The sequence below is a fragment of the Rhamphochromis longiceps genome, linkage group LG16 (genome assembly GCF_057381845.1).
Source record: "Rhamphochromis longiceps isolate RC_006_pf linkage group LG16, R_longiceps_female_GT1.1, whole genome shotgun sequence".
Classification (NCBI taxonomy): Eukaryota; Metazoa; Chordata; class Actinopteri; order Cichliformes; family Cichlidae; genus Rhamphochromis; species Rhamphochromis longiceps.
In genome coordinates, this window is record NC_140572.1 from 34671530 (window position 1) to 34692310 (window position 20781).

The following is a 20781-nucleotide window of genomic DNA, read 5'->3' on the forward strand; positions in this document are numbered from 1 at the left end:
ACCGTCACCTTGTTACATTCACTTATTTGGCAGAATTATTTACCCTTGGCTCATTTGGGGTTTTTTTAAGGGAGAATATACAACCGCAGTGTGTCGAGACGACACGTTCATGATACGAGTTTTCTACTTTTGTTATTATCTCCCATTTTATTTTTGCAGATTTGTTTTATTGGACATATTTCTGTGACAGTGACCTCTATATCACCACGCGCTGGTATGGATCCAAGCAAACCTAATTAGTTTTAAAACCACAGTGTGCCAAGTAAGTCACAAAACTATTAAGGGTCTGTATTTTGTGCACTATAAGAATATCCATGAATATCCATTGGCTGATTTTGTTCTAGCAAGCATGACTGTATTAACTAAATCTCAGAATTTAACTTAATTTGACACACAAAATGTTTTTCCCCAGAAACAGTCATTTAAAAGCCCACTGTATGAGTGCACAAAAGAGGCTCTACTGTTCTAACCTTCACTGCTCCGTTTCTAACTTGTTTTTCTTCTTCTTCTTCTTTTTTTTTTTATAGCTATAACTGTTATACTAATGTATCCTATTAACATAATGATCTCTGAAAGTTTGAAAGAAATGCCTCAAAGAAGTAAACATGAAAAGTACCAGGCTAATTGGTTATCTGATCTGACTTTAATCTGTCCATTAGTAATGGCAGGCGAGATATTTAATCCTATACTGATCCTGAAATGTTACAAAGGTCAACATGCAAACTATTGAATTATTGCTTTGGCTTATTTAAAAAAAACAAAAAACATATGCTCATTTTTAATTTTATCATCAGAAATGCAATTTCAACATTTATTTAAAGGACTAAAGATGATGTTTCATAACTTTTTGGACTACTTTATATTATTGAGAATGCTTACTATGTTGGATCCTCTGAAATAATTTATGCAGCAGAAAGTGGAACAAACATGTTGTTTTCCACATCAAAGCACTGAAGTATCCATTTTTAAAGTGTTTGGGACTTTAGCTGCATTCTTTGTTTCTTCTCTTTTTAGGTCTTAATATGCTCCCAAAATGACAAATCATTTGAACAACACAAAAGATTCCATTAGCTCCGGGGCAGCCTCTATTAAGTGGAACAACACCAGTATCACCCAAGAAAAGTGAGACAAAAGAAACTTGACACATGTATGGAAAACAGGCAGCACCATTCAAGGTTCATTCAGCTCAGCTCGCTTCCTTTGCAAGAGCTTGTGATTAATTGAGATGTATATGAACTGCTTAGAAGATTCGTTCAATCACAGAGGTGCTGAGACAACAGGCTTTGACACTTCTGAGCATCGACACCTTTGCCAAGCAAGACTGAAATATCAGTTTTCTTGACTTTGGCGAGTCATCGGTGAGGGTTTTGGACCAAGGCACGACGAGGCTGAGAAAACTGAGTCAGTAATAGGAAGAACCTTAATCTTCCTGCCCCATTTTTATTCCAGAGGTAACAGCTGCAATAGTCATAGTGGATGAAAAGTTGTTTGATGTTTCCAACTGCACATGAGGCTGCAGTCACTTCGGCTTTCCAGCAATCTGACAGCAAACTGCTCGAGGTGGAATGATGAACTTGTTGTAATAGAGTTTCTGGCGACAGTGAGGCATTGAGAGCACAGGCTGATAGTAATGATGATATCAGTCACTGTGCAAGCGTGAACTGATAGATAGACGTGTCTGCTGAACGTTCTGAAGGCAGGCAGACAGTGGCGAGCACGAGCGCTGTCAACATTACAGGAGCATATGCAGATTTTACTCAACTACCTAATGTTCCGACATGCAGCCTCCAAGGTCGCCAATCAGTGTGTTAATATCGTGCTGCATTTTGCAGTGATGTGTCATCTTAAAGTGTCTTAAACAGAGAAACCAGAGGACAACACACATACAGTAAGGAGGCTGAGGTCAGTGTGACAAATGGTTGATGGTTGCTGCTTGGCTACTTCAAGAAAAAAAACCTGTGCACCACTTCTAATTTTCACAAAAATAAAAAATAAAAATATTAATATATTACATATAGCATTAAATCATGGGACCATCATCTAGCATTATTTTTATATTATATTTTATATATTTATATTATTTTTTTATCATGAATTGTCAAAAATTCAAAGCAAACCTTGTATATTCAAGGAGAGGAAGAAACATTTGTGTTTTTTGCTATATTTTACCTGAAAATAAATCAACAATAACAACATAATTGTTAATTTTCTGTGAATGGACAAGTTGATCAAAGAACTATCCATTTCTGCTCTTTTTAGGCTTCAGGAACACACACAAGCAGAGACACCAGCTCAACCTGCACAGCCTGCGTATCCAAGGCTGCTCTTTAAGCTGTCATCCACTACCTACACTGATAATAAGTCTTCTCAGGATATCTCTGATTCAGCTCAGCGGGTGACCAATTGGGCTCAGCAAATACACAAAACAATTTCCAAGTGGAAATTCTGCTACAGATAACCTGAACCCTATTTGGTTAAATGCTTGCCAGCATTAAATGCAAAGATGCATTTAAACCTCTGAATGTTTTGCATGTAATTTCCATTCAAAACACCCCCACCCACTTCCCATCTGCATTTAATTTGGTCAAGTCTGAACTCACTGATGTCACACAAGACCACTGGAACTGAGAGAGCGAAATGAATACCGAGGATAAACAGTTTTAATTAATTTAGAAGCAATATAAATTACTGTGCATAGAGCAGAACTTCAATATTATATATTCATATCATATCAGCTTTAGATACATTTAGATTTTATTCAGAACTAAAAGCTAATTAGGTTGATTCTCTATTTCCATAAAAAACCCTGTGTGAAATGCAAATACAAACAGAAAGCAATGATTTGCGCTTCTCATAAACCCATATAGTATTCACAGCAGTACACAGAAAATATATCAAATGTTTAAACAGAGACATTTTACTAGTTCATAAAAAGTATTAGCTCATTCTGAATTTGATGGCAGCAGTACGTCTCAAAAAAGTTGGGACAACAAAAAGCTGGAAAGGTAAGTGGTACTAAAAAGGAAACAGCTGAAGGAACATTTTCAACTAATTTGGTTAATTGGCAGCGGGAGTGTAAGATGGGCAAATGGGTTTCAAATGAGCATCTTAGAGAGAGCCTCTCTGAAGTAAAGATAGCCAGAGCCCATCTATCTGCAAAAACCTGTCTACAAATTGTAAAACAATTTAAGAATAATGTTCCTGCATATAAAACTGTGCAGATATCTCATCATCTACAGTACATAATATCATTAAAAGTTCCAGAGAATCTGGAGAAATCTCTGTGCGCTAGAGATGAAGCAGAACATATTGGATGCCTTTGATCTTCAGGCCTGCAGGTGGCACTTAGGGCTGCCACGATTTGTCGACTAGTCACGATTACGTCGACTATCAAAATCGTCGACGACTGATTTAATAGTCGACGCGTCGTTTGAAGCTTTGTAAGATCCCAAAAGACGCAGGAATAAGTAGCAGGATTTAAGAGTGTAATAACGGACTGAAACAGAAGATGGCAGCACTGCATGTACAAGGATGCCAGCTGCCGTTAAACCCCGAAGAAGAAGAAGAAGAAGAAGAAGCAGCTGTGTCCCAGAATTCATAGCGCGGCCCAGCTCAGTTTCCAACAATGGCGGCAGCTAGTTAGTTTTAATATTACTCTTATTATTCTTTCTGGGTCACAAAATAAACGTTTAACATATTTTCAGGCGAGAATGTAGCTGTGTAAACCTCAAATATCTGCTCAGTTTATCAGGACACCACATATTTTCAAAAGCGCTCCGACGTTTTCAGAGACGTCTGTTACCCACTAGCTCGATAGCTAGCCAGGGGCTAGGTCACTAGGGCGGTGAGAACACCGGACTCCCGGCAAATTGTTTTCAAACCCACCGCCGTCTTTCGCTACTCAGGTTAAATATATATGAGTCACTTAGATAAATTAAAAATGTTGTTGTTTGGCTTTTTTTTTTTTTTTTTTTAGTATTTTATTTGTTCCTGAGTAAATCGGTTTGTCTGAGATTAAAGTTATAGTTTTTACACAGCTGAATAAACGTCAAGCAGACAGCTGATTATCAGAAGTGTGAGATGCTGGAGAATATACTCCGTTGTCCTGTTATATTTTAGATAGCAAGGAGTTTATTAAACTTCACCGAAACAATCTGCAAATTTCATTAAAATTGAATAAACTATCATCTTGTCTTTATTTTTAGTTAGCACCTTAAAAGCTTAAAGCTGTAAGCTAATGATAGTTATATAAGAGCAGATGCTGCTGGTGCAATAAGCTGTAGTTTTACGTCCAGTGGATGATGATCTGATTAGTCGACTAATCGCATAAATAATCGGTGACTAGTCGACTATCAAAATAATCGTTTGTGGCAGCCCTAGTGGCACTGCATGAAAAACAGACATGATTCTGTCATGGAAATCTTTGCCATATGCTCAGGAACATTTCTAGTAATCACTCTGTAAAAACAGCTCACAAATGCAGGTGCTCTGTGTGCAACGAAGAAGCCATATGTAAAGATCCAGAAATGCAGCCAGCTTCTTTGGACAAAAGTTCAATTAAAATGGACTGAGGCAAAGTGGAAAACTGTTCTGCGGTCAGACTAATGGAAATTTTAAATCTTCTTGGAAAATGTGGACACTGCATTCTCTGGACTAAAGAAGACAGAGACCATCCAGATCAATTAGAGAACATTAGAGCCTCTGGATTTGGCAGCCTGCACAGCACGATCAAGACCTTCAACGGCGAGAGGAATGTACAGGATTTGGAGCATCATATATTCCCATCCAGAGGACATCTTTTTCAGAGAAGGCCTTGCAAACTTTGGTAAGACAATGATAAACTGCATATTACATCTATTACAGTAACATGACTTCCTAGCCAGAGTCTGGCTGCTGAACCAACTGAAACATTTGATGAATCATGAAATAAAAAATACAGCAAAGCAGACTTCCTGCATCAGACTGGTGTTTAAAGAAGAGATAAACATGACCCCATTCCAACTCGTGAGACTTATTGCAATCAAACTCATAGCAAAACATAAAATAAAATTAGCTAAAATAAGCCAATTTCAATGGAAACTAAGGAAAAGATTTCCTGTTCCAATGCATAACTTGGACCAAACTCTCCACAATGTCAAACTCATGACGGTAGAGCTTCTGGACACGTGAGTCACATGCAAGCCTTTTTTTCTATCTGATTCCACAGCAGTCTTCAGTCTCGGATAATAATACAGTTGAAGGTAAATATGCAGTCAGGTATAATTGATCAGGAATCAATAAAGAATACGACTTACAATATATGAAGATAATAGAGGTACTATCAGCAGTAGCTTATCTATCTTAACCGCAATCTCAGTAAGTCAGTTTCACTCCCAAGTGCATCATCCAGCACACATGCTCACAACACACACAAAAATTGAGAGAAATTAACACTTCCTAGACTATTTAATCAAAGCATGTTATTATTCCTTAGTTGCTGACAATATACAGAGTACCAATGGGATGCAAAACAAATGGCAGTTGTCTGTCTTTGACTATAACAACACACGACATGCCTAACTAGGACATGTACTGACTATGCCAAAAGCCTGTAAACGAGAGTGAGGACTGAGGGGAAAAACAGCTCCGGGTTCAAAGGTTTAGCAATCACTGAATAACTGCAGGGACCAGAAATGGACTCAAAAATATACCCCTTCTGATGTCCGTGTAGTCTCCTCATATGCTATTTAAAAATATCTCATGTTGTTTTGTTTGTTATATATTCATTCAAATGTGTTTTTAAGGCATGTTGTTGAAGACTTTTATTGCATCTTAAATCTGTACCTCCCCCAATATCAGCAGTAGTTTCAAAGTCACTATTGGGCTCTAAAATCAATCAAGCATACAGTTTAAAGCCCCTGTATTTTATGAAACTACCCCCCCCCCACCCCCACACACACAAAAGACAATATCACACTGCTGAAAAATATCAACAACAGTCTTTATGATTGTGCTGAGAGCAAAAGTTCCCCTAACAGAGTAAATCACAGGCTGCCAAAAACAACCAATGCCAAGACTACTGAAGGCCAGTAAGACGCTGTCATTTATTAATTAACATGACCTTTATTTTACTAAGACCTCGATGCCCACATTGTTCTTGACTTACTCCGGGCCGAGACACTGCAGCCCCGAATGGCTGTTTGTACAACCCTCAAGGCTACTTCATAGAGATTTTTACTGCATACAATATGACATGCTTGACAGATGCTATTTAGTAACTACTACCAGTCACAGAAGGAAAAAAAACAATAATAACCCAGAGCTCATTCAGCTGCTGTTATACCATGAGTCTGTCAAGAGTCGAGACTCAAGATTGAACATTGAAAATTTGTGAAATCATGCTGATCTCAACAAGTCTTCCCAAAATCTCTATTTCGCCACAATGGGAACCAGCGACTCTTCAGCCATAAAATGAACACTATGTGGCAGAAACCAGAAGTACTAGAATACGCAGAGACAGCACTATAAGTCCTCATAGTAATGGGCACATGATCTCTCCACAAATTAGGGTCCACTACTTAAGTCAGTGATGTCTGGCAGCACACAATGGCAAGCTATTTACAAAGTTATTAACATCGCCAATCCCCTGCTGTCATCTTCTGCTGAAATGGTTATCTAGGCAGGGTATGATGAAAGCTAAAAGCCATTTCATATGCCTTCGCAGACTATGGAGGTAGATCAATGTGCCTCTTCTCACTGAGAAAATAATAAGGCGATGCATTACACACAATCACACACGACCTCATACTCAGTACAAAGGCACGCACACAGCGAAAGCGACGAAGTCTGAAATGGCAGAAAATGTGATGTTTGAAGTAGACATTTATTGGTGTATCCCAGCTGCAAGTGTATCCCCCTGTGTGTGCCTCCAATGTTAAATACAATGATCCAAAATAACGTCACTGCAAATGCAAATGAGAGCGACTTTTTTTTCTCCCCCTCTTCCTTTTATTTGAAAAGCGTCAATGAGATGCGGGGAAACGAGCAAATATCCACTACCACTAACTTTAAAGTGGCGGAAGACGCGGAAAAAAATCATGAATAAAGATTTTTGAGTGAAAATGTTTGAGGCAAACTCGACGGAGCTCAGTCCACCTTGCACGGACTTGCGCAACAAAGTTTCCCGTTAGGAGTTAAGGGAGAAATGAATTCGGGAACAACGATGCCTGCCTCCTCCCAAAACTATGATTTAAAGAAAACAAACAAACATATTATAAACAGCTCAACGCAACTGTGTCAACTTCGTCCTGGTGGCAAACAGCATATCGCACAGGCGCAAGAGTGCAAACGATACACAAAACATTCCCAGCACAGGCGAGAAACTCGATGGTGAACTCCAAACAGCAGGCTCGGTGCTCGGGAAACGGAACGCAGAGCGGCCGTACTTACACTGGAACCACAAAGTAGTGCGAGCAGTCCCGGAGAAAACAAGTCCACGATCCTCGGCGCTGCGCGGTCCGAGCTCCACATCCAGCAGGCTCATTCCCTCCTCTCCTCTCCTCTCCTCCTCCTCCTCAGCTCGCCTCTACAGCTGCTGGATAAGTTTGCTGACGTCAACAAGCACTCAGTCTCAGCCGCCAAAGCTCTTTGGTGGAATAATACATGGAAAAGGAGGGGAAAGACGCGACCGGAAAGACCCGGGGAGGCAGCCATGTACGTTAGAGGTTGCTCATGCAAGACAAAAAATATACAAACAAGCCAGAAAATTTCACCACTTGTTATTATTTAAAATATATATATAATGTAATGAAGTGGAGTTTAATAAATGCTCAAAGCGTTAGTACTGCTAAATAAATACATCACTTTACCACTACTAATGTGTTCCAGTTAAGTGGCTTTACTTTTGGTGAGCAATTTGACTTTACTCACCAAAGTAAAGGCAAAATAAATAATTTAACCTATCAGCATTTACTTATCTCTAGTTGCTAGTTTTGACCATATAGAATAAAAGTTGGATGTGTATGTGCAGCCTCTGGGTCTGAAATGTGCAACCAATAGGAAAGCGTCTTAACCCTGCATTCTTTTTGATAGACACCAGGGAGCGATAGCTATGGTTACTAATAGTGTGGGAAGATGGCACTCATACTAGACCTTAGAAACACTTTCCTGGTGAGTTTATGGGATCTGTTTGACATTTCTGAAAATGTTGTTTTTATCCCTTAGTTTCATAAAAGGATGGACTCATGGGTCATTGGCTCAGGTGACAGCTCGGGTTTGGAGACTAAGGTTGAGATGGTTTGGCATGTCTATCTTGGAGAGAGTTTAATATTGAGCTGTCACGCAGGAAGAAAAGAGGAAGACCTCAGAGGGGGTTCCAGGATCTAGTGAAGGAGGACAGGTTGGTGTGACAGAGGATGATGCTAGAAAAAGGGTGAGAAGATTCACTGTGATGTCACTGTCTGAAATCAAATGTTTCTGACTTGCTATTAGACCAAAATTTCTGCCTCCTAGTATACAGCGAATTTTCACGTTTAGCTTTGCTGTTTGCACTCATGGCTGGCTGCTCATAACTTCATGCTGTCAAGAAATTGGCTAGCTAGTTTGACCAAAAATCAAATGAGCAAGTCAGTTTTTTAAGGAGCTTGCTATTACAAGAACACATTTAGCTAACTTCTTTTTATTGTTTTTATGCTAATCTCTGCTGTATTGCTATTTTAAAGCTAAACCATTGCTAGCTAACTAATGACAAATTTAAACCGCATTTTTTTCTGTGGCAAATCTGGAATCTTTGTGCCAAGAATAAAGATGATGATGTATCCGCATAAGATTAGTAAATATATTACATAATAATTTACCTCTCAATTAAAAGTAAATTACTTGTTCATTAGCAAACTACAGATTGAAAATATGTTTAGTAAAATATATACCAATATTCTTAAGGTTCATGATCAGTAATCACCATGTGATAATATATACTTAATTTATCCCAAAAGTTGTACAATCTTTAAAATAATTAGATAATCATTATCATTAAAATGATAATGTTCAACAGATACAGTGGAGAAGCCTGCTGCTCTTCTTTTCATCATTTAAGTATGATGTGAAAATGTGATCATCATTATGAGCAGGGTGCATTTTTGCATTTTGACTCATTTGACATGAAGTATTATATGTTTTGCACTAAATTAAATTACTTCTATTCAAAAAATGTAAATGCCCCAAAAATGTTTTTTGTTTATAAATCAAATTTCAGTATAGTTAATAAGCAACCAAAATTTTAAAAATCTGAAAATGTTATGTGTGTCATATTGTAGTACTATGAGAAACATTAACAGGAATTTAGAACGTCTCTATTGTATAATTGATTTTTTTCCTTCAGCAGAGAGATTTAAAAAGACAGCTATACACAGCTTACAAATCCAAGGTCCGGCCTTGATGATAAATTTTAAAGGGGCAAAGTCTTTGCTGTGTCTCTGTGTCATTATTTCTAGTTGCTACTACACAGTCCTATTTTCAATTATACTTCAAATGTGCTTTCCTGGTAATCTACTTATCGAGGAGACGATAAAGTTGGAGAAAGGTTACAATGAACAGAGTTTTCCTTTTTTATGTCAAGGGTAAGCAAGCCCAAAATGTGAGGGATCCATAAATGGGCTCGCTAGATTCGAAACAGACCTTTTCATGATGGTAGAAAAGTAGTTGCAACAATACAAAGCCCATTACACAAATCAAGAAAGACACTCCAACAAAATGGCAGGAAGACACAAGGGGGACTGAGACACACTCAGACAAAGGACAAAGAAAAACTGGAGCTACATAAACCGGCACACACAGGTAACCAAGGGAAGTCGACACATCAGAGTAATAACAGCTAAAACTAATAAGACAAAAGACAAAGTCAAACTGGACAAAGTCAAACCAACAGCGAAGTATGAAAACAATTTAACTCTACTGACAACAAGTGGAATGAGAACTAGCCCCGTCTCTGACTGTGACCTGTAAGTGAGAAGTTATAAGCTGTTTCTGTTCAACAAACTCATTTGTCATCAAGTGTCAAGAAATAAATACTGCAAGGAAGAAGAAATGAGTCATTTCCTGGATGTTGTGCTGATTAAGTCATTATTTTGTGGTCTTCCTGATCCAAATTAAAGCCCCGCCTTTTTACCAGAGGTGCGGCCCAACTTAGAAGAACTTAGTGCATCTTGATCCAGATCTGTATCTAGAAATGTTGTACTTTACAAGTGCAAACTTTGATGTTTTGCATCGTGTTTTCACAAATACACATCAAACTGAAATAAGAGAAACCTGTCTCAATGAAATACTGCTGATCCATAGACTGAGTTCATGCAGATGTACTGAGATGTTTCACATTGGCAGAGGTATGAAGTCTTGGGCTGCCCTTGATTTATGTAATCCATTCATCCATCCATCTATCAGTCATCCTGGCTATTTTCAACCAGGATTAGCTGACGGTGAGTAACAGGAGGGATCTTAGACAGGTCACCAGTTCATTAATCTATACGGTGGCTACACAGAAAGAACTTTTTGGGTTTGAAACTGCTTCTAGGCTTGAGTCTTGCTGTGAGATGTTACTGTGTTCTTCATGCACCTGTTTAGGTTCTTTGTGGGTACTCCAGCTCCCATTTACTGCCCAAAGGCATGTGCATAAGAGTAACTACATTAGAAAAAGGTGTAGGTGTTAAAGTCAGCGGTTGTAGAAAAATAAATGAAATTCTAGAGGTGTGAAGAAAATTTTACTTTAATTCGTGTGTCAGAAGATACTGTTGCAGAATCTTTATATGATAAATAGAGCTGAGATGAGAAAAAGCCGAGCAAAGTTTGCAGAAATGTTGCCAGATGTAGTTTTACCTGCATACATACATATTGTAAATAAATAATAGGTTCATTAATTAAGCTCAAACAAACATATCGTTTAATTGCTTGATATATTTTCTAAATAAGAAGTCAGTAATAGCTGACAGCTGCTGACTTCCTTTAAATATCAGTGAGACTTCACAGTACTTATAAATCCATTTGTGAAGGACTAAAAAAAATCTTTTCAGAACAAAATCCAAACAGGTCACTGAATATCCATGCTGACAGGGAGATGAGCTTTGCACAGTCAGATGTGTGCTCTTGTTTAATGCATTTACAATGACATTAAGTTTATTTCACGGCAGCCCAAGTCTGGCTTAGCTTTTCACAGAGGATTAAAGAGTCTGCTCTCAAGAGAACTGGCAGACTGTCAGCTTCAAACGACTTTGCCTCATCTACAGTTTGCTAAAAATGTATCAATATCACTGGAGAATCACCGCAGCTACTATCAGAGTATTTATAGTCTGTCCCTCTCTGAGCAACTTTACACACTGTTTTGATGACATTGCAAATGTAGTGTGTGCCTCCAGATTTCTTTGGACAAACACTGCTTCCCTCAGTGATGGATTAAGGTGTCCAAGATGATAAATAATATGAATATCTGATTTTTACGCTGGAGAACCTTCTTTTGTTTTCTCATCTCATATAATTTCCCATGTTAAATATTGCCTCTCTTCAGTCTGGCTTCAATCCACAGTAATAACACAAATATGTCCCTTAGCAATAACCCTCAGTGCAAATAATGTTTAAATGTCCTAAATTTCAAGCAGTGGCAACATTTTTCCAATGAGATGAACAGAAAGATAAGAGACAATCCTGGTGAAATTCCACTTTTTTCTTGTCGTCAATGATAATGAATGAAAACATTAAAACAATAAAAACAATAAAATGTTTCTGGATGAGGCTGGAAACTCCCAGACATACGTAAACACATTTAGGTAGTTATTTTGGAGCATTTATCAAAACTAAAAGATTTTTTTTTTTTTTACTTCGACCTTAAGCAAGGGTTTAAAAAAGTTTCCTCCCCTGGAAGTTTTACTTTTATCACCATCTTTAAAGTTGTGGCATTCCCCCATAAATTTTCATTCAGGCTTCTTTGAGTGTCCATGATCACCATAATTCTCCCATAATGTGTCTGCCTAAACCAATTTAAAAACAGATCTGGTGAAGAATTATTTTATGGAGCTAAAGCCTGATTTAGAGCCCTCATAGAGCTCCATTCTCACCGAAAAACGATTAAAAACACATCAGTGGGTTCCACTGTGGCACAATTTGTCATGTTCCTTCATTATGATGAACATGGGCACTGTGGTTTGTTTTGAGTCAGTCCTACATATGTCCTGATGCTTTAAATGCTCAACAGACTATCTAATGTGTGCTAATCCATCACTGGAAATAAGCCCCAGCTGATTCACTATTTACTTCTGTTTGAGTAATGTTTGCTGGAAAACTACTGTGCTTAGCTGCTCTGCGAAATTAAAAAAAAAACAACTATTTGTAATCTTTTTTTTCCTTCTTTTTTTGATTAGTGGAGGTAGAAGCTTTTTTAATACTGCAAACCATAATTTTGTCTCTCTGATCTTTAAAAAAAAAAAAAAACCCTGTTAAAATATTTCCACAGACAAAGTTTTTATCACAAGTTCATTGAACTTTTTCAATATTTAATTAGGAACACCATATTTCCCATATTTCTAAACAAGTGCTTTGAGAATCTATTAACATAGCCATTAAAAAAGCACTTATAATCAGAATCAGAATCAGAATACTTTATTGATCCCTGGGGGAAATTATTTTTTGTTACAGTGCTCCATTTTAAACCAACATTAAGACAAGACAGACAATACACTAACTAAGAATAGTACAATATATACATATATATACATACATACATACATAAGTCACTCATAAATAAATAGTTGGAAAAGAAACATGTGTAGTTGTAGCAGCAAACAGTGTGTTAAGTGGATGCGTTGTACAGGGAGATGGCCACAGGCAGGAAAGATTTCCTGTGTCGTTCAGTGGTGCTTTTCGGTAATCTCAGTCTCTCACTGAACGTGCTCCTGTGACTGACCAGCATGTCATGGAGTGGGTGGGAGGTGTTATCCAACATTGTCTTTATCTTGGACAGCATCCGCCTCTCCGACACCACCTTGAGGGAGTCCAGCTCCATCCCCACAACATTGCTGGCCTTACGGATTAGTTTATTAAGTCTGTTGGCATCTGCGACCCTCAGCCTGCTCCCCCAGCATGCAACAGCATAGAGGATCGCACTGGCCACAACAGACTCATAGAAAATCCTCAGCATTTTCTGGCAGATGTTGAAGGACCTCAGTCGCCTCAAAAAATAGAGACGACTCTGGCCCTTCCTGTAAAGTGCTGTGGTGTTTTTAGCCCAGTCCAGTTTATTGTCAATGTGTACTCCAAGGTATTTATAGTCCTCCACAATGTCAACACTGACCCCCTGGATTGAAACAGGGGTCAAGTGTTTCCTGGTCTTCCTGAAGTCCACGATCAGTTCCTTGGTCTTTGCCACGTTGAGCTGCAGATGATTCTGCTCACACCACGTGACAAAGGAGTCGACCACAGCCCGGTACTCTGTCTCATCATCCCTGCTGATGCATCCAACCACCGCAGAGTCATAATGCTACACTCACTACAATAAGCAGGGCCTGCATTGCTAATGGATATTGTTGGAAAGAAAAAACAAAATATCTTCTATCCTAGCAATTCACATTCAGCATGAGGATTCTGCAAATTTTATTGTGTAATGTTATGAATAAAAATGGCATTTAAGGAGCATTTTTGTTTGTTTGCTTGTTAAGTTACTTACAGAAACGTATAAATCATTCAAGCTTAAAGAGACTTTTAGTAGACTTTTGTGTCTACACATAAACACTTTTGCACACGACCAATTTTAAAATGTGTCTGTAACGGTGGACCCAAGAAATACCAGCCGGAGCGACTTTGACAATGCAGAACTTTTTATTAAACTCGGGGTTGTACGTGGACACATATGCTCCCGCGCTCTCTTTCTCTGCTGTCACCTCCGTCTCCGTCTGTCACTGCCAACATATAAAGAGACACAATCACTGTCAGATCCCAGCACACCTGTTCACCCCGCCCCTGCGCCGCCCCGGGAGCTCACTGCGTCACTCCTCCTCTGCAGCTGGCCAAGGACCACACCCACGCCACAGTGTCTTTGGCACTACAGCATCCCATCTCAAAAATACACCATTTGTTCCCATTTCTTTAGTTGAAGCTACAATAAAATACCAACGATAACACAGTTTGACAGGCATGAAAAAGTATTTTTGCACCAACAAGGTGATTCAGAGCTTTTAGCTGGAAACTTGGCGTATCTCGGCACGGCGTGCAGTGTGTCCTTAAACAATTGGGGACCAGTGAAGGACAAAAGAAGTGGCAGGCCTAAAAACTATGAAAGAAAAAACAACAATTTGAACGTCATGTCCTTAAGAAATAGAAAAAAACTCTAGCCAAAGCCTGACAAAGGACTAAAGAGAAGCATCTGGCCCTTGAAATGATCTATCCTCTGTTCAACAAAGCCTCATCAGAAGTGGTCTCAGTGGAAGCATGGCAGACAAGAAGCCATTCTCAAGTAAGGGAAACAGGGAAAAGAGGCTTAGGTATGTAAATATACAAGAACTGTACTGAAAATCGGAGCTAACAGGACTTAAAGAATGATCCAAAATAGACTTTTGGTTCAGACTGCCATCAATATGTAGTTAAGCCAAGAGTTTTGGAGATAATGTTCAAAATTGACTGAATTATGAATGCATTAAAGTGACACCAGGTTTTATATAACATGCAATACCATCTGAAAAACACCTGATTAGCAATGACTTCATTTTTGTGGATTGAAGCAGTGTGGGATCATCTTAGAAAAGCAGCCAACATCCAAAAAAGAGCCTGGTTTTGCCATGTAATGCTTTTCCATTTTTGTTTGCTTGTGTTTTAATAAATCCCTCCACCTACACCCCATTTTCTCTGCAAATGATTAAGAAACGTGGCGTGGATCAAGACTTTTGCACAAGACCCCTGCAGAGTCCTGTGTGATGATCTGCTATCAAAGTCTTATTTAATATTTACTTTTAGTTACCGTATAAATAAAGCATGCTAATTTATATACTAATAATTTCTGTAGGGCTGCGTTGGATAACAAGCCTTAGTGCTTCCTGGTGCCTTTGATCAAGTGACTGAATTTTATACAGATTCAAAGTTCTGTCCTCATTTCCATACGGAGAGCAATGTAGAAAAAGATTGGATTTTTCTTCTGAGATATAACAAACTTGTTGTTTTTTAACTCATCTGTGTTTTTGGTCACATTTGGCCAAAACATCACGCTTGAGCGTAATCGAGAAGAAAAATAAAAAAAACCTTGAGCTGGGCAAATACCCCCCAAATTTATACAAGGCCACATTAACTATGTAAACTTTGTACCCAGGTTATTTGTCCGTGTTAAAGTCTCCAGCACTCATGGCCAATGTAATTTACTGCTGAAAATGTACTGATATAGAAAAACCCATGTTGCTGATTTGGAGAGCAAAGGTATAAACAGCATCATCCACTTTCTCTCAATTTACTGCTCTTTTTGTCAGCTCGCCTCCCTGTTTCAAAGCGCACAGAACAAAAAAATATGCCTTTTCAAAAGAGCTCCCTGCATTAGAAATGCTGTCTCCTTTGTATAATGCCTAAGCCTGCTGATTTGAACTCCAAGCTCAACCCTTCCCATTGATTGTTTCTGAATTGTTTTAGCGTATTGTCAGAACCGGAGCTATTTTCAGGCAACTATTAGAAATGTAAACCACCTCTACCCTGTAGATTCATATATAGAAACCTTTCCATTTTTTTTTTTTTTTTGTCTTTTGCAGTGATTTATGCAACAGCAGCTTGCTTTCGGTTGCCTTCATTTGATATTGCTATTTCCAGTAACCTCCTCACTCCATCAAAAAGGGAGTCTTACCAAACAAAAAAAATATTCCTCGTCAACAAGCCAGAGCTATCCATTACCACCTGGTAAGATGAGGCTTTGCATTAACAGCAGAGCTAAAGACAGATCTTCATATCCATCATCGTTACAGCTCATCAGCACAGCCGTCAGAGAAGATCACCATTGAAATGATTAATGAAAAAAGGCCCATAAGCAGAGAAGTGCCACGTGTTTCTTTCAATGCTCTTTAAGCAGAGATAATAAGAAAAGGATAGTCTGCTTTGGGAATTAAACTGTGAAAATGAGACCCGTAATTGGCAATATCCCCAACATCAGCTACTGCGAGTTTTCCTTTTATGGCTTCTATCTGGGATGTTGGTTCTATTTCTGACTTGCAGTGTTGCACTACTTCAGAGACAATTTCAAAGTATTTTTTGAGTCCTCCACAGTTTTTCTCTTAGTTCTGCGAGTAATAGTAATAGTGCACAGGTGAATGTGTGCCATTTAAAGATGTTAAAATACAGATCAACCAACTTCGAAATCAGTTGCTCTGTGATCTGCTGCAGCAATAATGGGATTCGATATCCATTCAGCTGCAAGGCAAGTTTTTTTTCTTTCCCCCAGAGGCAGAGCGTTTGCCCTGTACATCCGATCTCAGAAGAAGATGAGAATATTGATGTCACATAAAGCACCCATTAGGGAACTGTGCTTTGGCAGTCTTTACCCGCTTTGTGTGATATTATTGTCTAAAAATTTCACCATGATTGCATGCTTTGTTATGCCTTGCTCACATCAGCTGCTCCCTCCCCTCTTTCCCCTCGTTAGGTATTTAAGATCCAGACAGAGGAGCGATAGAAAAAATGAGCTGTGTTCTGAGGAGCCATTTTCAAATAAATATACTCTAAGTGTAAGTGGAAATAGATTATTAGCTGTTTTTCACCAGTTATTTTTCATCTCATTTTGCTGTCCGGAGCAGGCTGCAGGTTGGGCTAAACAAGGAAGGATCAGTAATCCTGGTAGTATTATTTTCTTTGTAGAAAATGAGACAAAGGTACAGCTGCATACCAAGCCTCGTGGCAAACTCCTAATAGCTTTGCAAGGTGGAGAAATGGCCACTCGTGAATCACTGAAAAATGGAGGGTTAGGGCACAGCGACAGCAGCAGAAATACAATGCCAAGCAGATGTGATGGAGGGATAAACAACACCATAAACCTCTATCCAGCCTGCAGACATCTTAAATTTGTGTCACAATCAGTCTTACTCCATAACCTTGCATCTTAGTGATGCAACTCTGTCACATGGTGGAGTCATTGTCATTATCAGCTGCTTTCAGTTCTGTTTTTCTTTTACCGTTTAACTGAATTTTTTAAGTAGAGCATTAAGAGCAAGAATAAGATGAGGAAGTGACCACAAATTTAATGCTACTGTGTTTTCTAAATCTCCTACAAAATGTGACATTGCTATAATCAAAGTTTTATAATTTATGTTTAGGCTGAAGAATGACTTGATTATAAGTTGATGCTTTGGAATAAAACAAGTTGAGCGTTATGTTCATGCTGATGAACCACTAAAGATGACCTTTGTAGCTCTTTGTAGCTCTCACTATCCTCCCTTCTTTGAAACTAACTTACTTTTCCTTACTTTAGTCGGCTTTGTAAAGCGGATTATGAAATCTTTTTCAATTGGAGCATACTCCTTTTATCCCCATGGTTCTAACAAAAGATCATCTGCTTGCTACTTCTCTTTCATTATTGACGGCCGGCATTCATTGATTTGTAGATTTCGCAAAACAGGCTGAACACCATCCTCAGCCATCCTAAGCCTTAGGTATATTTTTTATTCTCTCAAGTTCTAAAGTTCAAGTGCAAAGTTGTTGTATTTTTAACAGTTGCTCCAAGTCACCAAATTTCATTGACAGTCGATGAATTGCTTTGGAAAATGTGAACATTTCAAAGGAGGACGGCATGAATTTTGAACCTTCAATTAGCTTTAGTCGTCTTACTGACAAAAACATAATTTATGCTATTGAGTTTAATAACAGAAAAGTTCCTTCCTATTTGCTATTTACAAAAGTTTTTTTTTTCAAAAGTAAATAATGGAACATTTTCTGTGAATTCACAGATAATTTCTGTCACAGGACAACGTCTTTCATTTCTTTATTTCCTTTACAGCGTGAGCCCAGTGAGCCTTGCTGACAGCTTTCCTTCATTTACTACAGCAGCAGCATTTTTCTGCTGAAAAACTGAGAAGTACTGTTGAAAGTGCACTTTTTTTTCTCCTTAAGATATCTCAGACATTAACTGTGAAATTTACTCTTTTTACACTGAAACCAACAATTTGGAGATCTTGTTTTTTGGGAGTCTTTTTTTCAGCCAATAACTGTATTGGTCCGTTCCACTTAAAAGATGAAGTTAAGCTGTGTGTGTCCTGTTTTATAAAATGATTTGAGGATTTCCTTACCTGGATGACTGAGCATGCATCATGTTGGACCTGTTGAAATACACTATATGTCATTTCGGGGCATTCACTGAAACCATTTATGAAGCATCTTGTGCTGTAGCAGCCATTAACAACAAGGAATGAAAAGCTCCAGCTTATTTTGTTATTGTCAAGAAAATTGTCAGACTATTTGTCTTTCCTTCTTCCAGGTAGTTTTTCTAATTGCGCAAAATATAAAGAGTTGTGTATACACTGCATGCGGGCGTTAAGATGAGTTTTCAAGTGGCCATGAATCGTAATAATGGATGAAGTAACTATTTGGTTTCCACCAGTTATTTTCCATCTCAGATCATCTTCACTGAGGTGTGATAAGAGGAACCTCTGAAGTAAAACAGGCTGTTTTCCATTGCGTTACATTTACAATAAATAAACTGCGTTACAATAAAGCTTTGAGGTCTGTCTTTGTAACTCAGTGTCATTTCAGTTTCAGGAGGAACTGTTGTGAGTACGGCGAATTGCGGAATATGCATTATAGTGTGCATGACACATACAGTCAATGCTCTAAAGTGTTCCTACAATAAATTAAGTTAAGTTTATAAAGTTTTTGGATATCAAATTTTCCACAGCAAATCCAAGCTGAGGCAATTTTATGCTCTCCCAGGATCCTCTTGGAAGGTGCTGGTGATAAACTGTTTTCAATTATTTAGGTAAATGATTTTTTTCTTGGGTTTGTACTTTGACACATGACCACAGATGCTATTATCCAGTTCACCTGAGCTGTCAGAGTGGTACAGAATCATATATTTCTTAGTTCAGATCTGGGCAAAGGTTCCCCGCATCATTCAGTATACAAGAAGCTGAAAAACAGCCAGTTCTCCCAACTGACGTGTCTCACATAAATTGTAATTACGTTCCCCTCTTTGTGTTTTATGAAACAATAGAAATTTACAGTCATCTCAAAAACTCTAAAAAAAAAAAGTGAAAAAAAGAAAACTAGAGAAATGACATTTGGAGCCGAACTAAAAAGCTTTGACGATGAAAGCCTTGTAGCCTCAAGCTACTCAGACCCAAAGGGCAGATACAAGTAAATCAAATTCCTATTACTGGGTTGAAGAGTCCATGTGCTGCAGATGTTATTACCTTCATTATTGTACTCCTTAGTGGAACACAAAAGAGAAAATGCTGGAGCCTTGTGGGCCTTATTTTTAGTCTGACGTATAGACCTGGAACAATATAGATGAGCTGGGGTAAACCTGCTTGAATGGAGCAGGAAAAAATGGCTGTTCTGCAACCAAAATAGACAAAAGCGAATGACTCAGAAATCATAAGCAGATGTCCCACCTCCACTGTTCTAATTATACCTCACCTTTTTAGTGCATGTTTTAATGGATATCAAAGAGGCATACAGGTGCTACCTCCTCATTCTTTTCCTCTTTGTATGCGTGCCATTTTTCTGCCAGTCTAAACGATGGACATGTCCCCGATCATACTTTATAGTGTTCTTCACTAAACACAGGCTTAGTTACTCCTTAGATGACAGATTATATGTACACAAATGAGTCCTCATCCTTGCACATTCCACAAAAGCTATCAGTTGAATTATAAGCCATCTCTAGAGGGTGATTTAGAATACTCGTCGCTTTATTTTTAATTGACTGCCTTTAAAGAAATTGCCAATTTGTTTGCTTGTTATCAGGGGCCTGCAGGCCTGAGAATTCCCTCTGCAATGAAAAAACATCCTCCATCAGTCAAGCTGATAATCCTGGGAATAAAAGCAGGCATTAGTAAATAAGTATACGTAAATCTACAATCATCCCAGACATGCTTGACACTTAGAGCAGAAATTACATCGCTGTATGGAAAACATAAAACCCCCCCATGTGTGCTACAACGCCAAATGGAAACAAAAGCAGACGCTGATTAATTATGATGATATAAAATCTTAACGTCTAGCTTTTAGGACCTTACACAGCGTATTGTATTAGATATAAAACATTTTGTGATCTCTGTATTATTACATAAAGCTTTACATAAACACTGAGCATACATATAAAATGGATAGTTTACCGTTTAATGTTCACAAAGCTTTCACTGAAAACGTTGCATATCTAAACATTTCTCCCCTTTTGTATCGCATTATGATAATAGAATGTATGCTGTCGATTTCAGCCGTTTGACTACTGTGCCTGCTGAATCAGGTGTTCTGGCGAGCGGTGCACCTCTGCTAAAAGCAGGCAAGTTGCCTTGAGCAGAGGTGGATTAGAGCAGCGGATTAGAGGAGCTCACTGTCAGTTTGCTTCAGTGCATGCACCAGGTTCAGTTCTTGATCCCAAAAAGAACAGCTTGGAGTCCCTGCAGTTCTGTGTTCTCAGGTGACGCCATTCAGCCAAACCAGAACTAAAGCATAGAGCTGTGACCGAAGCCTTTTTGGCGAGGAGAAAACTTTTCTTTTTATGAGCCATTCTCCAGGGGACACAATATCAGCTAATTGCTGCAGTCTGTATTAAAAAAAAACAGAGGTGAGGAAATCTGTTGTTAG

The 20781-nt window shown here is 38.5% G+C and overlaps 1 protein-coding gene across 3 annotated transcripts in view; it reads right to left on the minus strand.

Moving 5' to 3' along the window:
* gulp1a (GULP PTB domain containing engulfment adaptor 1a) overlaps window positions 1–7615 on the minus strand; it is a 94341-nt gene extending 86726 nt beyond the window's left edge. Inside the window, exon 1 of one of the 3 annotated variants that reach the window (XM_085384199.1) lies at window positions 7429–7615. In XM_085384199.1, coding sequence (XP_085240325.1) covers window positions 7429–7522 — 94 coding nt within the window. In that variant the 5' untranslated portion in view covers window positions 7523–7615. The remainder of the gene's footprint in view (window positions 1–7428) is intronic. The other 2 variants (XM_085384204.1, XM_085384200.1) reach the window with 2 other exon arrangements.
* Between the last annotated feature and the right edge of the window lie 13166 nt (window positions 7616–20781).